At 38.8% G+C, this 25506-nt stretch overlaps 1 protein-coding gene across 6 annotated transcripts in view; it reads left to right on the forward strand.

Moving 5' to 3' along the window:
• Nucleotides 1-25204, forward strand: part of plxnb2b (plexin b2b) — a 523354-nt gene extending 498150 nt beyond the window's left edge. For all 6 annotated transcript variants that reach the window (XM_061969610.2, XM_061969615.2, XM_061969611.2 and 3 more), the window contains 8 exons: nucleotides 4304-4388; nucleotides 6534-6685; nucleotides 8275-8435; nucleotides 16639-16786; nucleotides 19570-19634; nucleotides 19781-19856; nucleotides 20361-20435; nucleotides 24704-25204. In XM_061969610.2, the coding sequence (XP_061825594.1) occupies nucleotides 4304-4388; nucleotides 6534-6685; nucleotides 8275-8435; nucleotides 16639-16786; nucleotides 19570-19634; nucleotides 19781-19856; nucleotides 20361-20435; nucleotides 24704-24808 (867 nt within the window). In that variant the 3' untranslated portion in view covers nucleotides 24809-25204. The remainder of the gene's footprint in view (nucleotides 1-4303; nucleotides 4389-6533; nucleotides 6686-8274; nucleotides 8436-16638; nucleotides 16787-19569; nucleotides 19635-19780; nucleotides 19857-20360; nucleotides 20436-24703) is intronic.
• Nucleotides 25205-25506: the final 302 nt, after the last annotated feature.

The raw sequence follows: 25506 nt of genomic DNA on the forward strand, positions 1-25506 counted from the left end.
CAAAAAAGTTGGCACAAGGCCATTTTTACCACTGTGTTACATGGCCTTTCCTTTTAACAACACTCAGTAAACGTTTGGGAACTGAGGAGACACATTTTTGAAGCTTTTCAGGTGGAATTCTTTACCATTCTTGCTTGATGTACATCTTAAGTTGTTCAACAGTCCGGGGTCTCCGTTGTGGTATTTTACGCTTCATAATGCGGTACACATTTTCAATGAGAGACTACTACAGGCAGGCCATTCTAGTACCCGCACTCTTTTACTACGAAGCCACGCTGTTGTAACACGTGGCTTGGCATTGTCTTGCTGAAATAAGCAGGGGCGTCCATGATAACGTTGCTTGGATGGCAACATTTGTTGCTCCAAAACCTGTATGTACCTTTCAGCATTAATGGTGCCTTCACAGATGTGTAAGTTACCCATGCCTTGGGCACTAATGCACACCCATACCATCACAGATGCTGGCTTTTCAACTTTGCGCCTAGAACAATCAGGATGGTTCTTTTCCTCTTTGGTTTGGAGGACACAACGTCCACAGTTTCCAAAAACAATTTGAAGCGTGGACTCGTCAGACCATAGAACACTTTTCCACTATGCATCAGTCCATCTTAGATGAGCTCGGGCCCAGCGAAGCCGGCGGCGTTGCTGGGTGTTGTTGATAAATGGCTTTCGCTTTGCATAGTAGAGTTTTAACTTGCACTTACAGATGTAGTGACAAACTGTAGTTACGGACAGTGGTTTTCTGAAGAGTTCCTGAGCCCATGTGGTGATATCCTTTACACACTGATGTCACTTTTTGATGCAGTACCGCCTGAGGGATCGAAGGTCACGGGCTTAGCCGCTTACGTGCAGTGATTTCTCCAGATTCTCTGAACTTTTTGATGATATTACGGACCGTAGATGGTGAAAACCCTAAATTCCTTGCAATAGCTGGTTGAGAAATGTTGTTCTTAAACTGTTCGACTATTTGCTCACGCATTTGTTCACAAAGTGGTGACCCTCGCCCCATCCTTGTTTGTGAATGATTGAGCATATCATGGAAGCTGCTTTTATACCCAATCATGGCACTCACCTGTTCCCAATTAGCCTGTTCACCTGTGGGATGTTCCAAATAAGTGTTTGGTGAGCATTCCTCAACTTTCTCAGTCTTTTTTTCCTCCTGTGCCAGCTTTTTTGAAACATGTTGCAGGCATCAAAATCCAAATGAGCTAATATTTGCAAAAAATAACAAGAGTTTTCAAGTTCAAACGTTAAGTATTTTGTCTTTGCAGTGTATTCAATTGAATATTAAGTTAAAGTTAAATTACCAATAATTGTCACACACACACATTTGGTGTGTGTGGCCAAATTATTCTCTGCATTTGACCCATCACCCTTGATCACCCCCTGGGAGGTGAGGGGAGCAGTGAGCAGCAGCAGTGGCCGTGCCCGGGAATAATTTTTGGTGATTTAACCCCCAATTCCAACCCTTGATGCTGAGTGCCAAGCAGGGAGGAAATGGGTCTAGGTTGAAAAGGATTAGCAAATCATAGTATTCTGTTTTTATTTACGATTTACACAATGTGCCAACTTCACTGGTTTTGGGTTTTGTAGATAAACAAGCAAAGCTATAAAATGAGAATATTCAACTGGTGGCCCGGAGGCCAAATCCGGCCTGGTAATGACACCACAGCGGCCCCTGGGTTCAGTTCAAAACCTGGGAGACACTAGAGTGCTCCTGTTGTATACTTGGACCACTGTAAACGCGTTGGCAGATCCTTTAACATTGCTAGTAAACACTGTGGTCCAAACTTGTGATTTGCATAGCTGAGGCATTCCTCGAGGCACCCAATTAAGTCATTTCGTTTGTGGAAGTTAAACGTTTTTTTCGTCACATGATTCATGTAACTAAGGTGTTGCTGTAGCCTGTTTACTTCAGATGCAGTCAGTAGTCATTTGTTCAACTTCTTTAGTTATACTAGTGGTACAAGGTTCCATTTTAGGTCTGCTCGTTTTCATCATTTGGACTATTCAACTGGTGATCCACAAATTGAATCTGTTTTCCCATAAGGTCTTTAAAAACAGCCGAGTGCTCTTGAAACTATGATAAAATAAATACTGTAGACCATCCATCCATCCATTTTCTACCGCTTATTCCCTTTGGGGTCGCGGGGGGCGCTGGAGCCTATCTCAGCTACAATCGGGCGGAAGGCGGGGTACACCCTGGACAAGTCGCCACCTCATCGCAGGGCCAACACAGATAGACAGACAACATTCACACTCACATTCACACACTAGGGCCAATTTAGTGTTGCCAATCAACTTATCCCCAGGTGCATGTCTTTGGAAGTGGGAGGAAGCCGGAGTACCCGGAGGGAACCCACGCAGTCACGGGGAGAACATGCAAACTCCACACAGAAAGATCCCGAGCCCGGGATTGAACCCAAGACTACTCAGGACCTTCGTATTGTGAGGCAGATGCACTAACCCCTCTGCCACCGTGAAGCCACTGTGGCAGAGACCAGAAAAAATAAATCAAATGTCTCCTGTAGAAGATGCTGGTTCTCCAGAATACACAAAGAAAAACTAATAGTGAAGTGAGAAGTCCAGACCCTCGGTTCTTAGCTTTCTGGAAACGTGTCCCTGAAAACTATTTAGTTGAAAATCCTTGCTACAGAAGGTGTATCTCCACCAATGAGCTTGTATTTATGTTCAACTGTAAAATAATTCTGATTTATGATCATTTTTATCAATAATAATGATGGGCCTGCTATCTGTGCCTGGATTTCTGGCTGGGGGTCGCCGGAAGCCGCCGTACTTATTAGATGGTGCAGAGTGTCTGATTCCGTGAGTTTTAGGTGTAAGTGTACACAACGAGCCACAGAACTAGCCTAAAACAGTACATGGTAAATGGGTAATACTTGTATGGCGCTTTTCTACCTTCAAGGTACTCAGCATGTTTACATAAAAATGCTAACACTTAACATGTGTGCTAGCAATAGCATGATAACAGTCAGTATGTTTCATATACCAAGTTATACGACCCAAAGGTGTATGGCTGCAGGATTAGAAAAAAAGTGTTATATTAGCTGGAAACGTTAAAATGCCAATGTTAGCATACTAGCATGCTAACATTAAGAAGCTAGCACATGACTGGGTAAGAAGAAATACCAAAATGCAGTTTTTGTTGGTGTGGACTTAGAAAGTAGCAAAAAAGCTAGCATAAAACATTAGCATGCTAATATGAGAGGCGCTAGCAAAAGAAAGCTAGCATGCTAACATTAGCACGCTAGCAGTTAACATGTGTCACATTCCAAGTTATACTAGTCTAAGGTGTATGGCTGCGGAATTAGACAAAAAAGTGTAATATTAGCTGGAAACGTTCTAATGCTAATGTTAGCATTCTAGCATGCTAATGTTAAGAAGCTAGCACATGACTGGGTAAGAAGAAATACCAAAATGCAGTATTTGTTGGTGTAAAGTTACTATTATAGGCCCACATTGAAAAGGACACTTTACAAAGACAAATAGAACAAGTTGTAAATATGAGAATAAAGTGCTCATTTTATGAGATTATGGTTTTAAATTAAGTTTTTTATTTTTTCTAATTTATGATTTTATTTCTGCAATACTTATTTTTCTTAAAAAAAAGCAGATTCTTATCATTTTTTTCTTTAAAAAAAAATGGTGACGATGCCGCAGTCGGCTGTTGCTGTAAACACAGGATGCAGAGAAGGTAGGCAAAGTGCAAGCAGGAGGTCCCCTGATCAGGTTGCAGGCAGAAGAGAAGTAACACAGATCTAGCAGGAACTCGGGTAGCAACAGAACACTTTGGCAGAACCAGCACTGAAGTAGAGAACAAGGTGGAACTAAAGAGAAGTCTTTAACAATGGGGACTCGGTGTGCTTGTAGGACAAGGAACAAAATAAAGGTGCTGCGAAACACAAGAGACCAAGGAAATACTATCAAGCAGAGGAAAATAGTCCAAACTGTCATGTGGGATCATGACAAAAATATTTATCATCTTTTGTAATAAATATTTTTCTTATAATATTTCAACTTTATACACGTTACTGTCGGGCTTTATTCTGGTCATTGTTTTTTCAGATAAAAACATTTCCTATATTCATTTTTTTTTAATCTTTGTATGTTTATTTCCCTCCCAATTTTACAACTTTGTCAGGAAAAATATTCACCATCTAATCAACAATTTCCTTGATTTCATGAGAAATAGATGGATAACTGTTATATATCATAATTATGTACTGCGATCCAATTCGTATTAGTGTTATTATGACGCTTTTTCTGTCTTTTTGCTGTGCAGGTACGCGACAACGCCACACTAGTCCTATCTCGGGTGTTCCACACGCAGCAGAACTACGATCAGAACCAGGAGAACCACGAGGAGCGTGAGTGTGTTGATGGCATCGTCCTCGCCTCCTCGGCCTCATTCAACATGCTAATTCATGTTTTATTTGTGGCGCACTACGAGATTATTTTCTAAACGAGATGCACTTTCTTTTTTTTTATGTTCTTTTCATAAAGGCGGGTGTTGCTGTTTGATGTCCTCAGTGCTTACAAACACGTTTTATTATGTCCTGGAGGGGAGTGTGCGCTTGCATAAATGAGGAACAAGACCAGGGGTGTCAAAGTCATTTTAGCTCAAGGGGACGCATGAAGGAATATCTATTCCCACTGGTAAAATCCTGGCATAATAACTTAAAAATACGACAATTTCTGATTGTTTTCTTTGTTGTACTTCAGCCCAAAATAGAACAAGCACTTTTTCAAAGTGTACAAATCACAAAAATTCTTGACAAAACACTTCGTTTGTTGAAAATATTGAGGAAAAAACTGGTACAGCTGTAAAAACACTATGAAGAACACAATGAATTTTACACTTAATTTCAGTATATCTACAAAGAAGATATACTATTAGTATAGTACTGCAGTACTAATGAATCATATTTGGTACTATACCGCCTCTAAAAAGTACCGGAGCTAACCGGCGTCACCACTAATGACACCGTTCCTGAATGTAAACAAACGCCATTGGTGGATTTACACCTACATCCACTGTAATGATACCAAGTACAAGAGCGTACCTAGTCGATACTACTTTGATTACATCGATTCTTTTTAGCATCACAAAATTTTCTTTCGTTTTTTTTAAAAATTTATATTATGTTTATAAACTCAGGAAATATGTCCCTGGACACATGAGGACTTTAATTATGACCAATGTATGATCCTGTAACGACTTGGTATCGGAGCGATACCTAAATTTGTGGTATCATCCAAAACAAATGTAAAGCATCCAAACAACAGAAGAATAAGTGATTATTACATTTTAACAGAAGTGTAGATAGAACATGTTAAAAGAGAAAGTAAGCAGATATTAACAGTAAATGAACAAGTAGATTAATAATTAATTTTCTACCACTTGTCCTTAATAATGTTGACAAAATATTAGAATGATAAATGACACAATATGTTACTACATATGTCAGCAGCTAAATTAGGAGCCTTTGTTTGTTTACTTACTACTAAAAGACAAGTTGTCTTGTATGTCCATTATTTTATTTAAGGACAAACTTGCAATAATAAACATATGTTTAACGTACCGTAAAATGTTTTGTTCAAATAAAGCCAATAATACAATTTTTTGTGGTCCCCTTTATTTAGAAAAGTATCAAAGTACCGAAAAGTATCGAAATACATTTTGGTACCGGTACCAAAATATTGGTGTCGGGACAACACGACTACAAAGTCATTAAACTGTAAGTCACAGCCTATCTCGGATTGAACAAAATACAGAATAAATAAAAACTCTTCCAGGTATCAAATGACTCATTTGTCATTTCCACATTTTTCTTGAAACTATTCAAGAGTTACTCCCTGCCTTCTAGGCATCACTGTGTATTGATAGGAAAATAAAAGCTGTGCAATGTGTGAACAATTTCAACAAACCAACCATAACAACTTAAGAGACTGACGGTATTGCAGTAAATCACACTTTTTACTTTTTTAAAATCTCTACAGAAGACAACAGTTTTCGTGGAACTATATCGAGGTGCAGCATTTTAAGTTGTTTACTTTACTCCTGAAAGCTGGCATCTTTGAGCTTTAACCGGTGTATCAATATCAGGACGTTATCCAAGCGCTTGTGCGTGAGCCTCGAGCGTAGCTTTGTCGAGAAAACTTGCTCACAAACATGTGTGGTTCTCCATGCACTTTGGTGAATAAATAGGAGGATGATCATTTTTATTGTTTGACAGAGACATTTTGTGGAAACGAGGATGCCAAATCACGACGTGTTCGAAGCAGGGGACGTAAAATGGCGCGATAGCAATTTTGCCGAACAAAATTGCTATTGCGACATCCAGTGGACACATTGAGAACAGCAGCTGCTTTCATTTAAAAAAGGCAGCTTATTTTTACGCTTAGCTATCACGCGGGTCGGGTTAAACCTGTTCGCGGGCCTGACCCCCCGGGACGCATGTTTGACATCCCTGAACTAGACCGAAGGTGCTGACGTGTCGCTTCTCCACCAGGGAACGCTCTGTTGGATGACGACAAGGTGTTCCACCTGGTGAGGCCCGCCGACGAGCTGGATGAGATCAAGTCCAAACGGGGCAGCATCAAAGACAAGTCCATGACCAAAGCCATCACAGAGATTTATCTCACAAGACTGCTGTCTGTCAAGGTGCATTGAGGATTTTTCAACTATTATTAAAATTATTAGCGCTGAGCAGTATGTAATATATATTGTAATTTCCACGCTATAGAGCACACCTCATTTTTGAACAAATTGTATTATTTTATTGTTGTTATAGTCGGTATTATTGCTGACTGAGCATTGTGTTGTGCAATATACTTGTTGATAAATGACCACTTTCTCATGCATGCCACACCATTATTAAGATGAAAAATGTATCTTGTGGTATATATGGAGCTTTCGTGTTACTGTATTGTTCAGACTATAAGGCGCACTTAAAATCCTTTCATTTTCTCAAAACTCGACAGTGCGCCTTATAACGCGGTGCGCCCAATGTACGGAATCATTTTAGTTGTGCTTACCGACCTCGAAGCTATTTTATTTGGTACATAGTGTAATGATAATTGTGACCAGTATATGGCAGTCACCCATAAGAGATACATGTACACTGCAATATGATGGCAGTCACACATAATATGTACGTGTAGACTGCAATATGACTCAAGTAAACAACACCAACATTTTAAATGTTCCATTGAAAATATAGAACATTACACACGGTGCTCAAAAATCTATCAAAATGTTTTTATACGACGTTGGTAAGCTAAGAAGCCGCACCGCTTAATGGATTGTACTGTGCTTCAACATACGAGTATTATTATAGTGTGTGTATAAGGTAAGACATATCTGGCGTTTTGTTTCGCAATATTATGCAAAACCAACTTTTCTTACCTTCTGGTACCTGCTGATCTGTATAAGTCCTGAAAATGTGCGGCCATCCGCCTTTGTAGTTTGTGTCGACGCCGTAGTCGATAAGCTTCTTTTTTTCTCTATCTTCTTGTTATGGGACATTCATCCTGCGCTGTTGCCATTTCTAATATAAAGTAGTGTAAAGTTCTTACTTATATCTGTCAGTAAACTCGCTATGAAAGCGCTAAAACATACCGGTGTAGTGAGTTGACATTATTCACCTAAAGAACTTTAGTTATTAGAGAATTCCGGTCGGAGGGTTTTTCACGGGACACATTTCCGGCGTTGTGAGCCACGGATGAAGAGATGCTGCTCCATTGTTGATTTAAGTAAAGTCTGAATGTCATTAAAACAGTTAGCTCCATCTTTTGACACTTCTTCCACTCCCGTCCTTGCACGCTACACCGCTACAACAAAGATGACGGAGAGCCACGTAAATAAGTCCGCCCACAAAACGGCGCATCCTGAAGCGACTGTCAGAAAGCGGCTTGAAGATGGTCTGTAACACATAATCTATGAACATTTTGACCAAAGACCCACCGTTACATGTTATGTAGACCACAAGGAAGTGTTTTACATTTAGAAAAAAATAATAATAATACGACCCCTTTAATAATCCGGTGCGCCTTTTGTATGAAAATAGACCTGACGAGACCCGCTCATCGGCAGTGCACCTTATAATCCGGTGCGCCCTATGGTTCGGAAAATACGGTAATTAAATTTATTGCCTGCTTCCAATTAAATGACCAAACACCTCAGCTGTAGTTATAGCATTTACGGTATAAACTTCTTAAAAACTTGCATTTTTTTTCTTTTTCCTTTTTCAGGGAACGTTGCAGCAGTTTGTAGATGACTTCTTCCGTAGTGTGCTGTGCTCCGGGGCGGTGGTGCCGCCGGCGATCAAATACTTCTTTGACTTCCTGGACGAGCAGGCGCTGAAGCACAACAACGTGGACGATGAGACCATCCACATCTGGAAGACTAACAGGTGAATAAGGGAGGGGTGGGACATCTCCAACGGTCCGTGGCAAGTTGATGCCATGGACAATAATGGTAATACATGGAAATCGGGGGGATTTATTCATGAGGATTTGGGGTAATTTATGAAAACAGTCATTGATAAACATTAGCATTTTTTTCATTCATGTATGTATTTTTCCCATGCATACAAATGGTTACATATTTAAATTTGAAGAACATTATATGACACACTGTTCGTTTGTCCTCCTGCACACGGACATTTTGCATTATGAAACCGAAGCTATTTATTTTATCATGTGTTGTATTTGCATTTCTCTTATATTGCTTAGTTTTTTCCACAGTTCCTGCCTGTCAAGGGTATATTTTTAACCACATTATGCCACTGTTATCTTTTTTTCTGTCTGTCTATTTCACTATATCGTCATTTTATTTTTTGTATTACTGCATATGATGGGCACATTGGTAAACTGCCAAACAGTTTAATGTATTTAGTCAGTTTCGACATTTATGAAATGAAAAAAAAAAAAAATTTTCTGATTTTAATCTAATTCTTAAGAGATACAATTTATACAAACGTAATTTTTTATATTATTTTCATTTACGTGGCATGCAAGTTGATATACACGTTTAAAAACTTTATTTATATGACTGGCCTTACAATTTATTTCATTAAAAAAAATTAAAAAAAATCTGAAAAGCTGGGGGAATTTTTATCAACTGTCATCAAGAATACAAATTAAATATGTGATATATTTAATTTTCAAACATATAAAAGTTTATATACATTTGAAGACACCTTATGTAAATGAATGGTAATTTGGGGGATTTTTTTTTACCAACTGTCATATAAAATGAAAAAGAAATGCAAAATGTATTTAATTTTTAAACACATACAAGTTGAAAAGTAATTTGAAGATATTTTATGTGAATTAATGGAACATCTGGGGGAATTTTGTATCAAATGAAATATGTAATATGTGTATTTTTTCAACATGTAAAATTTGGAGAATTATTGGATTAACTCGAAATCTTAGGTATTTCAAGACAACATTCATTAAAATACATACATACTTGCATACAAGTCTAATTGAATGTTTAAAACTATATTTTTGACTTGGATTTTATTAGGAATGGAAGTTAAATCGATGTACAGTATATACTGAAAATGTGGGGGATTTTTTACCAACTGTCATAGAAAATGAAAATTAAATATGTAACATATTTAATTTTCAAACATATAAAAGTTGATATACATTTGAAGACACCTTATGTAAATTAATGGTAATTTGGGGGATTTTTTTTACCAACTGTCATATAAAATGAAAAAGAAATATGATATGTAATGTGTGTATTTTTTCAACATGTGGATATGCATTTGGAGAATTATTGGAAATTTGGGGTAATTTACTCAAAATCGTAGGTATTTCAAGACAACGTTCATTAAAATACATACATTCTAGCATACACGTCTATATGAATGTCTAAAACTATATTTTTGATTTGGATGTTATTAGGAATAGAAGTTAAATCGATGTACCGTATTTATTTGGACTATATGGCACATTTGAAATCCTTTTATTTTCTCAAAACTCGACAGTGCACCTTATAACCCGGTGCGCCTAATGTACGGAATACTTTTGGTTGTGCTTACCGACCCCGTAGCTATTTTATTTGGTACACGGTGAAATGATAAGTGTGACCAGTAGATGGCAGTCACACATAAGAGATACGTGTCGACTGCAATATGATGGCAGTCACACATAAGAAATACGTGTAAACAACACCAAAATGTTAAATGTTCCATTGAAAATATAGAACATTACACACGGCACTCAAAAATCTATCAAAATGTTTTAGTACGACTTTGGTAAGCTATGAAGCCCCACCGCCTGATGGTTTGTACTGTGCTTCAACATACGAGTATTATTATGGTGTGTCTATAAGGTAAGACATATTGTCTGGCGTTTTGTTTCGCAATATTATGCAAAACCAACTTTTCTTACCTTCTGGTACCTGCTGATCTGTATTTGGGATCTGCATAAGTCCTGAAAATGTGTGTGCGTCTGCCTTTGTAGGTCATGTCGACGCCGTAGTCGATAAGCTTCTTTTTTTTCTCTATCTTCTAGTTATGTGACATTCATCCTCCGCTGATGCCATTTCTAATATAAAGTAGCGTAACGTTCTTACTTATATCTGTCAGTGAACTCGCCATGAAAGTGCTAAAACACACCGGTGTAGTGAGTATGCATAATTCACCCAAGGAACTTTAGTTATTAGAGAGTTCCGGTCTGAGGTTTTTTTACGGGACACATTTGTTGTTGCACTAGTGAGCCACGGATGCGGAGACGCTGCTCCGTTATTGATTGAACTAAAGTTTGAATGTCATTAAAACAGTACATACGGTATGTATTTTATTGAAACTCTATCGACTTTGCATAAAATGTTCTTGTTTTAAGCCCCATTATGCTACAATATGCTGTTTACAAGTCCATATATCCTTAACCCCGTGGGATGTATACAAGTTTGGACTGAAATTGCTGCGCCAGCATTGATTGCTATTGAGTTGTTCTGATACACATTTGCGTGTGACTTCAAAGTTGTCCCAGGGCGAGCCTCAGTGACTCCCCAAGATCTAAAAGTTGATTATCCACCAAAGAGATGAATACTGATGCATAAATTCGGCTCAGCGAGTTTGCATTTGCTATCCCGCCGCTCCCGAGTGACATTTAAGCGCATAAATTAGCGTGGCGGCGGTGCGCCAGACAAGGTGTTGCATGTAGATGTGTGTGATTGACGCCAGGCTGGCAAGGACGGGACGATGAGCGATTTAATTACTCGCCGCGCCACTCCACGACTCGCCCGGCATCCAGCCGTCGTGTTTATCAAATCTGCGGAATTAAATATGGATGTGTGTACGAGGCAGAACAACAAACAAACGTGGTAATTGTCTCCCAGGCTAATTTAATTCTGTGATTGTAGCAGCTTTGCTATTTTTATGCTTCCATTGTACTCCTCTGCCCCCCAAGGTTTTCCTCGTTTTTACCGTGTTTTCTTTTACACTCTGCCTTTCATGTCTCACTTGGGCAAGCACATGGTCCCACCAAGGGGGAATGTTTTTCTTTTTTCTGGGATACATCTGTATTTTGGAAAAGCATGTATTTTCCTGTTCAGAGGGGAAATCAGTTAGCGTGCTCGAGCGTTGCATTGCGCCGTCTGTAACGTTGAAGTTTGTGGAGGACTTTAAAGGTCAAAGTTTTGTGATGGCTGGTTGGCGCTTTGCTCGGGTGCCTTTTTCTTTGACATTTTATGGCTGTTTTGTACGTTTTTTAACTCCATAGTTTACTCACGCTAGGCAACGGGTGTCCAAAGTGCGGCCCTAGGGTAATTTTTTGCCTGCAGCTAGCATATTCTAGCTATAATCTTCATTTTTCGATACTACACTAAAGATGTGGATGCTTAGTTCCAATGTTAAAGTCAAGACACATCCGGCCCAGATCCGGCCCGCAAATCTATCTATGGCCCCCGGGATGATATTTGATTACCGTATTTTTCGGTGTATAAGTCGCTTCGGAGTATAAATCGCACCGGCCGAAAATGCATGATAAAGAAGGAAAAAAACATATATAAGTCGCACTGGAGTATAAGTCGCATTTTTTGGGGAAATGTATTTGATAAAACCCAACACCAAGAATAGACATTTGAAAGGCAATATAAAATAAATAAAGAATAGTGAACAACAGGCTGAATAAGTGTACGTTATATGACGCATAAATAACCAACTGAGAACGTGCCTGGTATGTTAACGTAACATATTATGGTAAGAGTCATTCAAATAACTATAACATATAGAACATGCTATACGTTTACCAAACAATCTGTCACTCCTAATCACTAAATCCCATGAAATCTTATACGTCTAGTCTCTTACGTGAATTAACTAAATAATATCATTTTATATTTCACGGTAATGTGTTAATAATTTCACACATAAGTCGCTCCTGAGTATAAGTCGCACCCCCGGCCAAACTATGAAAAGAACTGCGACTTATAGTCCGGAAAATACGGTTGTATTAGAACCGGCCCGCACTCCACAGTTGTTGCTGTTTTGCACGCACCAGTGCTCCGTCAGTGTTGACGCTAGGAATTTTCAAAATGGGGTCCCAAGGACCCCATCAAGTCATAAAAATGGGGTCCCACTTTTTTGTAACCGTTTTGAAAGGAAATGATAAATGTATGCATTATCCTCTTATATCTCACATTCTATATTGTGTTTTGGAAAAAGGTTGTCATGAACGTTACCTAATCCATGAAAACAATTTTACAAAAGAAAACACATTTTTATGCATATGTAAATGTATTCAGTTATAAATATTCATTCACTTTCTTCTATCCTTCATGGATCTAAACTTTACCGCTGCCGGTATTTTTTTCTATATTTTTATTGTAATATTCTCAGTATGTGTTTGTTCTATTTTTGGCCAAAGTAAGACAAAGAAAACAATCTGAAGTTGTCTTTAGTTTTTAGTTTTAATGCTATGAGTTTAATGTGCACAGATTTTCCTCCATGCGTCCCCTGAGCTAAAATGAGTTTTTACACCCCTGAGATAGCTCAACATGTATCCTCCGAAGAACCAGCGTCCTGTGCAGTGGACATTTGTTTTCAGGCTATTTCTTTTGTCAGAGTTACACATTTCAGAAAGGAAATATTACCAAACACTAATGCCGATGACACTGGTTCTCAGGAGGTTATTGATCTACAATTGATTGGTTCTGGTCAAAGATGTCCTGATGGTGATCATGGGATCAGATCTGGGCCGATATTTGCCTTTTTGAACTGATCGGCTGATACCGCCCACAGTTGTGTTGCAGTGTTTGCATGGCTAAAGATTGTACTTACGTGAGACTCAATTACAAAATCAAGTTGGCACGTTGTGTAAATGGTAAATAAAAACAGAATACAATGATTTGCAAATCCTTTTCAACTTATATTCAATTAAATAGACTGCAAAGACAAGATATTTAATGTTCGAACTGAGAAACTTAATTTTTTTTTTTGCAAATAATCATTAACTTAGAGTTTAATGGCAGCAACACATTGCAAAAAAGTTGGCACAGGGGCATTTTTACCACTGTGTTACATGGCCTTTCCTTTTAACAACACTCAGTAAACGTTTGGGAACTGAGGAGACCAATTTTTGAAGTGGAATTCTTTCCCATTCTTGCTGGATGTACTTGTTGTTCAACAGTCCGGGGTCTCCGTTGTGGTATTTTACGCTTCGTTATGTGCCACACATTTTCACTAGGAGACAGGTCTGGACTACAGGCACCAGTCCAGTACCCGCACTCTTTTACTATGAAGCCACGCTGTTGTAACACATGCAGAATGTGGCTTGGCATTGTCTTGCTAAAATAAGCAGGGGCGTCCATGAAAAAGACCTTGCTGCAAAACCTCCAAAACCTGTATGTACCTTTCAGCATTAATGGTGCCTTCACAGATGTGTAAGTTACCCATGCCTTGGGCATGGGTTACCCATACCATCGCAGATGCTGTTATTTCAACTTTGCGCCTATAGCAGTCCAGATGGTTCTTTTCCTCCACAACGTCCACAGTTTACAAAAACAATTTTAAATGTAGACGCGTCAGACCACAGAACACTTTTCCACTTTGCATCAGTACATCTTTGATGAGCTCGGGCCCAGCGAAGCATTTCTGGGTGTTGTTGATGAATGGCTTTCGCTTTGCATAGTAGAGTTTTAACTTGCACTTGTAGTGACAGTGGTTTTCTGAAGTGTTCCTGAGCCCATGTGGTGATATCCTTTACACACTGATGTTGCTTTTAGATGCAGTACCGCCTGAGGGATCGAAGGTCACAGGGTTAGCCGCTTACGTGAAGTGATTTCTCCAGATTCTCTGAACTTTTTGATGATATTACGGACCGTAGATGATGAAAACCCTAAATTCCTTGCAATAGCTCGTTGAGAAATGTGGTTCTTAAACTGATGGACAATTTACTCATGCATTTGTTCACAAAGTAGTGACCCTCACCCCATCCTTGTTTGTGAATGGAAGCTGCTTTTGTACCCAATCATGGCACACACATGTTCAATTAGTTCCAAATAGTTTGATGACCATTCCTCAACTTTCTCAGTCTTTTTTGCCACTTGTGCCAGCTTTTTTTTAAATATGTTGCAGGCATCAAATTCCAAATGAGCTAATATTTGCAAAAAATAACAAAGTTTACCAGTTTGAACATTAAGTATCTTGTCTTTGCAGTCTATTCAATTGAATATAGGTTGAAAAGGATTTGAAAATCATTGTATTCTGTTTTTATTTACCATTTACACAAATTCATTGGTTTTGGGTTTTGTACATTTCCATGTTACATGCAGGAGGTGCGTGCGTGTCTTGCCAGAACACCGGCTCAAATTGGAGACTACATTTACACTGCAGGCCAAAGTGACCCAAATCTGACTTTTTGGAAAGCTGAATTTTTCCAGCTGACCGTTTACACTGCAAGTGAAATGTGATTTTTTTTTTTGTCAGACTCCAGTGTAAACGATAAAGTGAAAAGAAATGAAGTTTACCGGGAGGACGTCGCTACTACTACAAAATAAAATAAAAGTTGCTACTCCTTAAAAAGTAGTGTTTTTTATGTGAAAGTAAAGTAATGTATTGTACGAATGGATGTATATAGTGTAAAATAATTGGCATCTTTTAATGGCTGTTAAGTAGAGGAGAGACGAACGTCAGCGTGTATCTACTGGAGATTTATTTTTCAACTCATATGTAAGAAAATGCACCAATGCGTCAATTCCGGTCTTTCAACAATTGCTATTTTTTTCTGAATCTAAACATATATTCATATATTACATATAGACTATTATTTGTGCACTATTGAAAAGTGATGCACTGAAAATTTGGTCGTCTTAAATAAAAATCTGAAACCGGATGTTGTGATGAAATATCCACTTCCACTGGCGACTGCGTCTTTCCCGGCCCACACGAGTGACGTAGCTCGCCCAAAGCTGGCGAGAAAATCACATTCTGGTCAAATTGCGTTTTGACTAAAGTCACATTTGAAAAGATCCAATTCCACATCTCCTGATGTGGACTAAATCTGATGGCAAAAGATCAGATTTGAAGCACTTTGGAGCGTTTGGACTAACATAAAAAATATCTGATCGGGTGTGCAGTGTAAACGGGGGCCAATGAATCCACAGTGCAAAAAAACATTTTTAAAATACTAATCCTCACCACCATGCCACAAATTAAACAAAGTTTCTTCCAAGTAACGTTATCACTGAAGGACTAGTGTGCATTGAAAACGGAGGCCAAGTCGCAATGAATCCACAGTGCAAAAAACATTTTTAAAATACTAATACTCACCACCATGCCACAAATGAAGCTAAGTTTTTTTCAAGTAACATTATCACTGGAGGACTAGTGTGCAGTGTAAACGGGGGCCAAATTGCAATGAATCCACAGTGTGCAAAAACATTTTTAAAATACTAATCCTCACCACCAAGCCACAAATTAAACAAAGTTTCTTCCAAGTATCGTTATCACTGGTGGACTAGTGTGCATTGAAAACGGAGGCCAAGTTGTAATGAATCCATAGTGTAAAAAAACATTTTTAAAAACTAATCCTCACCACCATGCCAGAAATGAATCTAGGTTTCTTCCAAGTAAAGTTATCACTGGAGGACTAGACAAAAAAGGAATGACTCAGCATGGTACACACGCACACCGAGCAGGTTGACAAAAGAAGATAATCGCGAAAGCTTCAATGTGTTGATCCAGATACCTAGTGTAGTATCAGTATATCAACTATACTAAAGTGATTAGATCGATATTTAGATTTTTCTTATTATTATCACATAACATCTTTGGGGGGGGGGGTTATTGTTTAAGTTGCTGTTCAAGTAAATTTGACTCTCCGGTTAGATAACAGCGCCACCACCTGGTGTATTTATCAGTAGGATGCATGCTGATGTTCATCAACATATGATTTCATGCATCAAACGCCACATTGCCCATGGACTTTACCCTCCCTGTTGGAGCCACAAACCTCTGGCTGTTGCTGTGCATTTCAGCCATCATGCTTAAGATGTATGAGGTCAAAGGTCATTAAGGAGCATGTTGTTATTTTTACTCTCCTTGTCGACCAAGAACAATAACCAGCCTTCCGCTTTTTTTCATCCCTGTGTAGCCTGCCGCTACGATTTTGGGTGAACATCCTCAAGAACCCCCACTTTACCTTTGATGTCCACGTGTCGGAAGTGGTAGACGCTTCGCTCTCAGTCATCGCCCAGACCTTCATGGACGCCTGCACCAAGAGCGAGCACAAGCTCAGTCGGGTGAGTTGCTTTTTTTCTTCTTTTTTTGCAACCTTTGTGTGAATTGTCATGTTTCTTCCACGTATTTTGTTTCATTACAGTATGCACTTTTTGTGTTTGTATATTTATCCGACTTCTACGGTCTTCTCTTTCATCAAATATCAAAAATGTTTCTATTTGAATCATCAAATCAAATCAAACGTTATTTATATAGCACTTTTCACGTACAAGCAAGTGGCAAACACAAAGTGCTGTACAACACCAAAAAACAATAATAGAAGAAAGAAGAAAACACACGCATTGACACACACACACACACACATACACACACACACTCATACACACACACACACACACACACACACAAAAACACACACTCACACAGCACTATTGACAATAACAAAGCAACAACAAAACATGACATGGCACTGAGGACTTGAGGTAAAACGCCACCTTTGAGGCGTCCACACTGGAGAATAACTAAAATTAAAGGCCGACTTCTGTGTGTGTGTGTGTGTGTGTGTATATATATATATATATATATATATATATATATATATATATATATATATATATATATATATATATATATATACATATATATATATATGTATATATATATGTATGTATATATATATATATATATATATATATATATATATATATATATATATATATATATATATATATACCCTTTGCTCATTACTGCTTTGCACACTCTTGGCATTCTCTCGATGACCTTCAAGCACACCTGTAAAGTGAAAACCATTTCAGGTGACTCCCTCTTGAAGCTCATGGAGAGAATGCCAAGAGTGTGCAAAGCAGTAATCAGAGCAAAGGGTGGCTATTTTGAAAAACTAGAATATAAAACATGTTTTCAGTTATTTCACCTTTTTTTTTGTTAAGTACATAACTGTGTGTTTATTCATAGTTGTGATTGCCTTCAGTGACAATCTACAATGTAAGTCACGCCTCACAGATAAGAGCTTGCAGTGTAATATAGCTAATATAGACACTTACATCATGTGTTGTCTTCACTATAACACTTATATAAGACTTTTAAAGTCCTTTTGATAGTAGGCTAATATAGACACTTACATCATGTGTTGTCTTCATTATAACACTTATATAAGACTTTTAAAGTCATTTTGATAGTAGGTTAATATAGCTAATATAGACACTTACAACATGTGTTGTCTTCATTATAACACTTATATAAGACTTTTAAAGTCATTTTTAATAGTAGGCTATAGGGCTGTGAATCTTTGGGTGTCCCACGATTCGATTCAAAATCTTTTTTTTTCTTCTTTTTTTTCAATTCAACACGATTCTCGATTCAAAAACGAATTTTTCCCGATTCAAAAGGATTCTCTATTCATTCAATACATAGGATTTCAGCAGGATCTACCCCAGTCTGCTGACATGCAAGCAGAGTAGTAGATTTTTGTAAAAAGCTTTTATAATTGTAAAGGACAATGTTTTATCAACTGATTGTAATAATGTAAATTTGTTTTAACTATTAAATGAACCAAAAATTTGACTTATTTTATCTTTGTGAAAATATTGGACACAGTGTGTTGTCAAGCTTATGAGATGTGATGCAAGTGTAAGCCACTATTGTTCTTTTTTTTATTTTTATAAATGTCTAATGATAATGTCAATGAGGGATTTTTAATCACTGCTATGTTGAAATTGTAACTAATATTGATACTGTTGTTGATAATATTCATTTTTGTTTCACTACTTTTGGTTTGTTCTGTGTCGTGTTTGTGTCTCCTCAATTGCTCTGTTTATTATTATTTGTTGCTGGGTCGGGTTTGGTTTTGGAATTGGATTGCATTGTTATGGTATTGCTGTGTATTGTTTTGTTGGATTGATTAATAAGAAAAAAATAAATAAATTAAATAAAAAAAATAAATAAAATAAAAATAAATAAATAAAATCGATTTTTTTTAAATGAGAATCGATTCTGAATCGCACAACGTGAGAATCGCCATTCGAATTCGAATCAACTTTTTCCCACACCCCTAGTAGGCTAGTATAGCTAATACAGACTCTTACATCATGTGTTGCCTTCATTATAACAATAATATAAGACTTTTTAAAGTAATTCTGATAGTAGGCCAATATAACTAATAAAGACACTTACATCATGTGTTGCTTTCATTATAAGACTAATATAAGGCGCTTATTTTTTTGTGGCTCCTGACTGATATGTTTTTTGTATTTTTGTTCCAATATGGCTCTTTGAACATTTTGGGTTGTCGACCCTTGATCTAGAGCCTTCCAAATTGTTTTTTTTTTACCATCATTAGAGCTCTGTAGACATGTAATAGTCACCTTGACTGTACACCTGTTCAGTGCAATATAGAATGGTAGAAAAAAGGACCATGGTCTCTTCTAACGGGAAATGCTACTGTAGTATTGATAGTTTTACTAGGCAAAAAACACGTAGAATATAAACATCTGCACTGGAGTCAAGCCCCAAATGTCAAAGGGTGATCTGGTGAGGGACAACTAATGTTTTGAGGGAGCATCTACCCTGTACAATAAAGTTTTCAAAAACCATGGCATTTTGAACCCTATTTTTAAACCCTGCTGAAGCACATCTCTGTGCTCGGTATGATGATGGCTCCTGCTCAGTGCTGGACATGTCACATAGTTATTAATGATAACCACCATCTTGCATGATACAAATAAGTCAAAGTACTCCAAATAATCAGCTAATGTGCAAAGAAGATAAAACTGTCCTTTTGTCAAAGTGCCACCATTTTAATTATGTCCTTAAATTGTTTTGTCTGCAGGACTCCCCAAGTAACAAACTTCTCTATGCAAAGGAGATCTCCACCTACAAGAAGATGGTGGACGAGTAAGCAGTTTTCACCGTCACAGATGTTGTTGTTGTTGTTGTTATTGTCAGGAGACGCCTCTAAATTGCGTGGTCGTGTGTGTGCGCATGTGTGTGCGTCTGTGTGTGTGTGTGTGTATGTGTGTGTTTGTGTGTGTGTGTGTCAGTTACTACGAGGGCATCAGACAGATGGTCCCCATCAGTGACCAAGACATGAACACTCATCTGGCAGAGGTGTCACGGGTAAGACCCATCCCCCGCAGCCCCCACGCTGCTTATTCTTAGCGGTGAAAGACGTGCCGGTGTCTAAAAACAAGGTCAGCTCTCTCGGTCAATCCTCTGCAAGTCGGACATTTAAGGTCACGCTGGACTTTTTCCATCCTTTTATGGTTGCTTTAAGTGCTAAGATGTTTCAGCACCATGTCAGTGCTTTTACCTTCCCGAGAGTCTGCCTCTGAATTTCTTGTAAACAACAATATTTTGGAACCGATTTGGGCCAAGAAAAGTAATAGCTATGTTTTGAAGTCCTTAATCAATAACCACTGAATCGCATCAAATTTGTCTTTGTTGACCACAGCTTTTTTTTTCAATCTACCGTAATATTTAAGTCTTTCCTAGTTTTTTTTGTGTGCATGTTTAGATTTTTTTTGGGACATATTTGCCTTTTTAAATGACAGAGAGATATTTCAGTTACCAGTAACACTTCATCACCCTTCAGCTTTTTAATGATTTTTTTCTGCTTTTCAGGCTCACACAGACAAGCTGAACACTCAAGTGGCTCTTCATCAGCTGTATCGGTACGCCAGCAAGTACTACGACGGGGTAAGAGTTCCCGAAGGCGCTCGATTCCAGTGAACGCACCACTAACCCGCTCTGTTATTGCCTTCCATCACTTTTTTCTGTCCTCTTGCTTGATAAGCTTGAGGAGTGATTGCATGCATTTTTAATTGGAATCATTTCTCTGGGATGTGAATTGGAAAATTACTCTTGGGATTTTTTTTTTTTTTTTCATGTGTCCATTGCCACTTTGGGTCACAAAAAAGTGGTAACCAACAAAAGCCAATGAAGGGAATGGGTTTCGGAACAAAATATAAAACCTGAAGGGGACCTATAATGATCCTAATCTATATTGAAAACATTTCTTTGTGGTCTAGGTAATTATTTATTGGATATGCTTTGGTGTAAATTTTGCTCCACAGTCACATTTTATTATAGCTACACCTGCACACCCCCTTTTGATTTAGACTCTGCATTAAAAAAAAGGTGCTTAAGCAGCATTTATGTCACTGCATGTCGCACCTCAGTGTTATCATGCGCCTGCAAAGATTAGATGAAAATGAGCCTTACCTTGAAGTTTCTTCAAACCAAGTCGTAATGTTGCAAAGTCGCCGCCTTTTTCTCGTTCCAGTTCTGCGGCTAATCCAATTTCGCAGTGGACCAAATGTCATGCACAAAATAATAATCATTTTATAGCCGGGATGTAATGATATCAAAATCATATCGTCACTGTATTTACGGGGAATTGCACTTTTTGGGGGATTTTGCCTGTGATATTAAATAAATGCGATCAAAAGTCTGCGTACAATGGAGCATATTCTAGCCGCGCAATTCCATCTATAAAGCCCCTAAAAAATCGAAACACCTCCATTAGGGTTTTATATACATGATGTAAGTATATATGTCATTTAGTAATATTTAATATTTACGTATTTTGATCATTTTAAGAATATGTGGTGCATTAATTTCAAAAAGGCATCACAACGTTTGTTTTTTTTCCCTTCATCGCTGATTATTACTCATTGCAGACTTTATGAGCGCCAACAAACATAATAAAACATCACACACTGTACAATGTTTACTAGAGATGTCCGAAAATATCGGACTGCCGATATTATCGTCCGATAAATGCCTTAAAATGTAATATCGGAAATTATCGGTATCAGTTTCAAAGTTATCGGTATCGGATTTATAAAGTAAAATTTATGACATTTCAAAACGCGGACGCAGGGAGAAGTACAGAGCGCCAATTAACCTTAAAGGCACTGTCTTTGCGTGCCGGCCCAATCACATAATATCTACGCTTTTCACACACACAAGCGAATGCAAGGCATACTTGGTCAACAGCCATACAGGTCACACTGAGGGTGGCCGTATAAACAACTTTAACACTGTTACAAATATACGCCACACTGTGAACCCACACCAAACAAGAATGACAAACCTACTCAGTGGCTTAGTGGTTAGAGTGTCCGCCCTGAGATCGGTAGGTTGTGAGTTCAAACCCCGAGTCATACCAAAGACTATAAAAATGGGACCCATTACCTCCCTGCTTGGCACTCAGCATCAAGGGTTGGAATTGCGGGTTAAATCACCAAAAATGATTCCCGGGCGCGGCACCGCTGCTGCCCACTGCTCCCCTCACCTCCCAGGGGGTGAACAAGGAGATGGGTCAAATGCAGAGGACAAATTTCACCACACCTGTGTGTATGTGTGACAATCATTGGTACTTTAACTTTACTTTAAACACATTTCGGGAGAACATCCGCACCGTAACACAACATAAACACAACAGAACAAATACCCAGAACCCCTTGCAGCACTAACTCTTCCGGGACGCTACAATATACACCCCCCAACCCCACCTCAACCCCGCCCACCTCAACCTCCTCATGCTCTCTCAGGGAGAGCATGTCCCAAATCCCAAGCTGCATGTTAAAAAAAATGTTGCACTTTGTGACTTCAATAATAAACATGGCAGTGCCATGTTGGCATTTTTTTCTATAACTTGAGTTGATTTATTTTGGAAAACCTTGTTACATTGTTTAATGCATCCAGCGGGGCGTCACAACAAAATTAGGCATAATAATGTGTTAATTCCACGACTGTATATATCGGTATCGGTTGATATTGGAATCGGTAATTAAGAGTTGGACAATATCGGAATATCGGATATCAGCAAAAAAGCCATTATCGGATATCTCTAATGTTTACTGTCATTAGGATGCCGACTGCTAGGATGTTCATGTATTCTCATTTAGATAAAGAATGAATCCTCGTGAAGAAACTGGAGATTGTGTGTGTGGGGGGGGTGGGGTGAAAAGTGTCTTTTCGTGTCGTTCTCGCCATTTCCGGGTCCTAAATGGCTGTCAAAGTGTACCAACTTGTTGGAATACCTACTCAGACTTCTTCTGTCCAGGTGAAAGGCATGATTTATGAACTACAATAAACTTACAGGAAGCGAGGAAGCAACAGACCATTCGACGATGTAATCATAGACACACAGGAAGTGATTACTTTGTCGCTATAAATAGTCTGCGTTAGCGCTTGAAATAACAATATCACTAATACTTGGTTAATATTTAAGTCATGAGATGTAAATGGACTATTTATGAATGGTTATTTATCGGATTTTATGGGCGGAATGGATGACTTCCCATTTTATTTACTTTTATTAAATATTTAGAATGCATTAAAAAAATAATCTGTCCGGCGTCATGTCTTTCATAATGATTGTGAATGATAGGCAAAATTATAAAAAAAATAAAAATAAGTGCAATTCCCCTTTAAGACGACTGCACAATATTTTTGTGGTATTGTCAAAAAATAAAGGTTTGGTAAAAATGCCTTAGTGTGTAAAATGAAGTGTCAGGAAATGTTAAACTTACTGAAATTGAACACAAACAAAGAAAATACTAGAGATGTCCGATAATATCAGACTGCCGATATTATCAGCCGATAAATGCTTTAAAATATAATATCGGAAATTATCGGTATCGGTTTCAAAAAGTAAAATTTATGACTTTTTAAAACGCCGCTGTACGGAGTGGTACACGGACGTAGGGAGAAGTACAGAGTGCCAATAAACCTTGAAGGCACTGCCTTTACGTGCCAGCCCAATCACATAATATCTACGGCTTTTCACACACACAACTGAATGCTATGCATAATTGGTCAACAGCCATACAGGTCACACTGAGAGTGGCCGTATAAACAACTTTAACACTGTTACAAATATGCGCCACACTGTGAACCCACACCAAACAAGAATGACAAACACATTTCGGGAGAACATTCGCACCGTAACACAACATAAACACAACAGGACAAATACCCAGAACCCCTTGCAGCACTAACTCTTCCGGGACGCTACAATATACACCCCCCGCTACCTCCCCCAACCCCGCCCACCTCAACCTCCTCATGCTCTCTCAGGGAGAGCATGTCCCAAATTCCCAGCTGCTGTTTTGAGGCATGTTAAAAAAAATGTTGCACTTTGTGACTTCAATAATAAATATGGCAGTGCCATGTTGGCACTTTTTTCCATAACTTGAGTTGATTTATTTTGGAAAACCTTTTTACATTGTTTAATGCATCCAGCGGGGCGTCACAACAAAATTAGGCATAATAACGTGTTAATTCCACGACTGTATATATCGGTATCGGTTGATATCGGAATCGGTAATTAAGAGTTGGACAATATCGGATATCGGCACAAAAGCCATTATCGAACATCTCTAGAAAATACCCCCAAACTTAGTGGGCAAAGGCGTCCAAAACCGCGTGCAAGCTTGCGCCCAAATGCACAAATCTTATGATTGAAACCATTGAGAACAGAGCTAGCTTGAAGACCGCGTGTATTCAACGAGTGACGTCATGTAAATCCAAGCAATGGGTGGACAAAAACATTTTAAAGACTGCTTTGACCTTTAGATAGCTCGCTTCAAACATACTTCCTCCTGTTTGTTAGAAGAACTTGGTAAACTTTGGTTCTAGTCACCTCAGCACAGGAAAGAATCTGGGAACAACATTTCTACGTCCAAAAACGAGGAAAAACATATCGAGTTTAGCTTTTGTGTAAACACTACAGCTTGAGTGATTGTTCTGGCCAAGGGGAGAAGGATGCAGATGTACCCTGAAGTAGACAACCATAAAATTAATGTGGTATTTTAGTGAAATAAACCTTTGAAAGGGCCCTGAAAGGGCGACTTCACGGTGTACGCTTCTTCCCGGCGTGCCATGACAGCCCTCACTGCTTCCCTTCACCGCTCTGCAGTCTTTTAACCTTTTCCTCCCCACGTGTTCCCTTCCAGATCATCTCCTCGCTGGAGGAGGACCCGGCAGCGCAGAGCAAGCAGCTGACCCTGCGGCTGCAGCAGATCGCAGCCGCCCTGGAAAACAAAGTGACGGATCTCTAATGTGGAGATGGGCCGGGTGGGGTAATTGCTCGAGGGCGGGGGAGAAAACACGGGAAAGACGGGCTGTGGTCGCTTCTGCAACACAGACAACATTCCGACAATATTTTCTTGTGCGGCGTATCGCTGAGATGCAAACGGAGAGCTGATGACGTGTCGCGCAACGCAAAGGTACGCCTTAAAGCTCACTTGCCAAACCTTAAAACAAAAAAAGAAAGACTCAAGTCCGAAGTAAGCCCCTGTGTGACGCACTGGCGCAGGAGATAATCAGATGTTCTGTTTCTTTTCCTGTGTAGAAGAGCTTTTGAGAATTGTATGATATATTTTTTTGAATTGTCTTTATGCAGAAAGCTTTATAAGGAAACACAAAAAAGATGTTTTTAAATGGATGGCCTCGTGGTTCGAATAGTGTTTTTATTCGATGTCGTGTGTGTGTGTGTGTGTGTGTGTGTGTGTGTGTGTGTGTGTGTGTGTGTGTGTGTGTGTGTGTGTGTGTGTGTGTGTGTGTGTGTGTGTGTGAAGTCAGGCGTGAGGTCCAGTAGACCAAAGTGTCCTCACGTGAGGACATCATGTACAGGCTGATGTGAATGAATATGGCTATATTTGTATTTTCAAGCCGTGTGCTGGCGCTTGTGGAAAACCACTAAGAGCACAAGAGTCTGTCTCCCTTTATACGAAACCCAAAACCAGTGAAGTTGGCA

The sequence above is a fragment of the Nerophis lumbriciformis genome, linkage group LG10 (assembly GCF_033978685.3).
Source record: "Nerophis lumbriciformis linkage group LG10, RoL_Nlum_v2.1, whole genome shotgun sequence".
Classification (NCBI taxonomy): domain Eukaryota; kingdom Metazoa; phylum Chordata; class Actinopteri; order Syngnathiformes; family Syngnathidae; genus Nerophis; species Nerophis lumbriciformis.